The sequence below is a fragment of the Limulus polyphemus genome, unplaced genomic scaffold (genome assembly GCF_000517525.1).
Source record: "Limulus polyphemus unplaced genomic scaffold, Limulus_polyphemus-2.1.2 Scaffold981, whole genome shotgun sequence".
Taxonomy (NCBI): Eukaryota; Metazoa; Arthropoda; class Merostomata; order Xiphosura; family Limulidae; genus Limulus; species Limulus polyphemus.
Genome location: NW_013666591.1, coordinates 71,315 through 74,014, shown reverse-complemented (window position 1 = coordinate 74,014; position 2,700 = coordinate 71,315). Strand labels below are relative to the sequence as shown.

The window sequence follows — 2,700 nt, the reverse complement described above, 5'->3', positions numbered from 1 at the left end:
ACATTCGCTTACTAATTTAAAAGTTATAGCATGAAAACTATAACAAGCACAAAATGGCTATAAGGTCGTTCCCAGGGACCGAGCCCGTGCTGAAGAAGTTAAAGTGGAGTATGATTATTTTTTGAACAACATTTGTGAATTTATTGTGCTTGAAACAATGATTATCAGAATTATGTTGTATATCTCAAGCATCACTTACTGAAATTCTTTATCAGCCTTTTAAAACATATATTTTTAAGATTTTTGTTTTCGTTGCAGCACATTAGTTAAACAAGAAGCAGTTATTACAATCCATGGTGTTCCTCTGAGTAGCTACCTCGAAGACTTTATTGCTAGAACGATATCAGTTAATTCTGGCAAGGTACAGTTATATTTCGTCTGATAAATGTTGACAGAAGATGTATGAAATGACTTTCTTATGCTATCACTGCCTTTTTATTCTTAAGCCTTAACTCCAGTCCACTCTTTGTATAGAAATCTACTTGCTAGGATCATGTGACTAAATCATTAGCATAATCAGTTATTTCGATATCTCAAATGTAAAATATAAAGTTTACCATATTCAAAGGTGTGGTAGATTGTTCTTGTTTGTTAATTTCTCTACCAAACTGTGGAAATGAACATTTTGGCTATAAACTAGTTCACTAGCAATTTGATGTTCAAAGAGTACACATTTTGTTTTACTACAAGCTAAAGTTTGTTTTTTACAGTACATGAGAAGGTTGAAGTCGAGTTATTGATTTGTTGATGTTTTTTAGAGCAAAAGGGAAAAAAGTAAAACTTTCACTGAATTAAGTTTAAAAATAAAATTTAATGTATTACAGTTATTCTTTGTTATTAGGTCCTTCCTAAATACAGTAGTAGTAATAATAATGTGAGAGATTTTGAAAGTAGTTACTTGTATAGTTAGAAGAGTCTCCATTTTAAAGTGATTAGACCAGTTAGTTTATTTCACATTATCAGCATGTAAACCTTGATAGCCAGACTATAATGAGATTTTCCTCTAATTTCAACAGGGCAAGCAAGCCATGGAGTGGGTTATTAGTAAAATTAACACAGAAGTCACGGAACTAACTAGCAAAACAGTGAAGAGTATGGATGAAATAACACTAACTGCTAAGAAGAGCATGGATGATTTTACACATATGGCAGCAGAACCCTTGCCAAATCTACATTTCAGAAAATGACAATGGCTTTAGTTAACATTTTTAATTGGACTGAGTATTTTCTGAATCAGAAATTAACATCCCAAAAACGCTTGTTACTTTTGTTGATGGTTGCTGTGGCTGTTAGATACAAACCCCATGTAGCGAATGTTCATAAATTATTTTTTTATTCAAAGTAATTTATCTTTGAACACAAACAAAGAAGATATGAATGTAGTAGAAGCAAATAGGGACCAGTAATAAGTGTAATTGTTTAAAAGATATTCTCTCTAGACATTAACAGTTGTAGCTAATAAAAACAACTGAAGAATTGCAAATGCACATTAAAGATAAAACTTGGGGTTTCATAAAGTACTTGCATAATTTTTTAGCTACTGTAAATTTCTTTTAATTCAAACTTTAACAGCGTAAAAATTATAACTCATAGTATTTATACATTCAACTTGATATCTACATTTGATGGGATGTAAATTTTTAAATGCCAAAAAACGATTCCTGCAAACTTCATATACAGCTTGTAATTTCTCATATGATTATAGTTGGTAGTTTGAATGTTCTTAATTGACATGGATATATTGAGGAGTTTCAGTAGGAATCAGTACTGTATTGCCAACTTCCTTTGTGAAATATTCATTTAATTTTTTTTATCATTGGTACATCTAACAGTTCAAAAGTTTTGATTTCTTGACATGTGTATATATATATATATATACTGAAAGCTAAACCTTAAATTGTAAGCTAGTTAAGATCTACATGTTTAGTAAAATGTTTCAGTTTTATGTGTGTTGAAAGATTGTTTACAAAGAAGGTTAATAAACAGCATTTCTTTTGTAACAATATATTCTGACATCATAGAGTAGTAATGTCCTTTATTCAATTTTAACCTATGGTAACCTTAGGTTAAAGGTAGGTCAAAGTGTGCATGTCATGATCTTTTTACATAGATACATTAAAAATGTAATTAAACTTTCACTGAACTTCTTTGATGTCAATTTATGTCAGTACACTAGGCGTCACAGCATAGTCGATAATAGAAATTTTTATATAATCTAAGTTTTTATTCTTAATTTCAAAAGAAAATATCTAAATAAATGCTATGGTGGTGCTATGACTTCTCATCTGTAGATATATTCTGTTTCCTTACAATAGCATCAGATTGTAAAACCAATTAAAAATGTATGGTTGTAGATATTGACGTGCCAGAATATATAATTTCAACCTCTTCTTGCTTTACTGATATACCACCGTTTCTTCACTCCACACTGATATGCTCCTTCTGTATCTTTTGCTTTTTAAAAAACTGAAAATTCTCTAATTGCTATTCAATGTTTGTAATTGGGAGAAAGAGCTGTTTCTACACTACATAAATGAGAAGACTTTTACCAGCAAAAAATTATAATATGCAGAGAAAGCTTGATAAGTTTGGATGAAACTTTAATATGATTTTAATTTTTTAACCAATCCATAGGTTAGTTAGAAAGCCAGATATATTATAGCAGTTTTGGGATACTCTCATACTGTGTTATGTTTTTGT

General features: G+C 30.0%; 1 protein-coding gene across 1 annotated transcript in view; it reads left to right on the top strand.

The window, feature by feature from the left end:
- Positions 1 to 2,138, top strand: part of LOC106461532 (protein slowmo-like) — a 22,826-nt gene extending 20,688 nt beyond the window's left edge. The window contains exons 5-6 of the mRNA XM_013921363.2: positions 259 to 361; positions 1,017 to 2,138. Of these exons, the coding sequence (XP_013776817.1) occupies positions 259 to 361; positions 1,017 to 1,187 (274 nt within the window). The 3' untranslated portion in view covers positions 1,188 to 2,138. The remainder of the gene's footprint in view (positions 1 to 258; positions 362 to 1,016) is intronic.
- Positions 2,139 to 2,700: the final 562 nt, after the last annotated feature.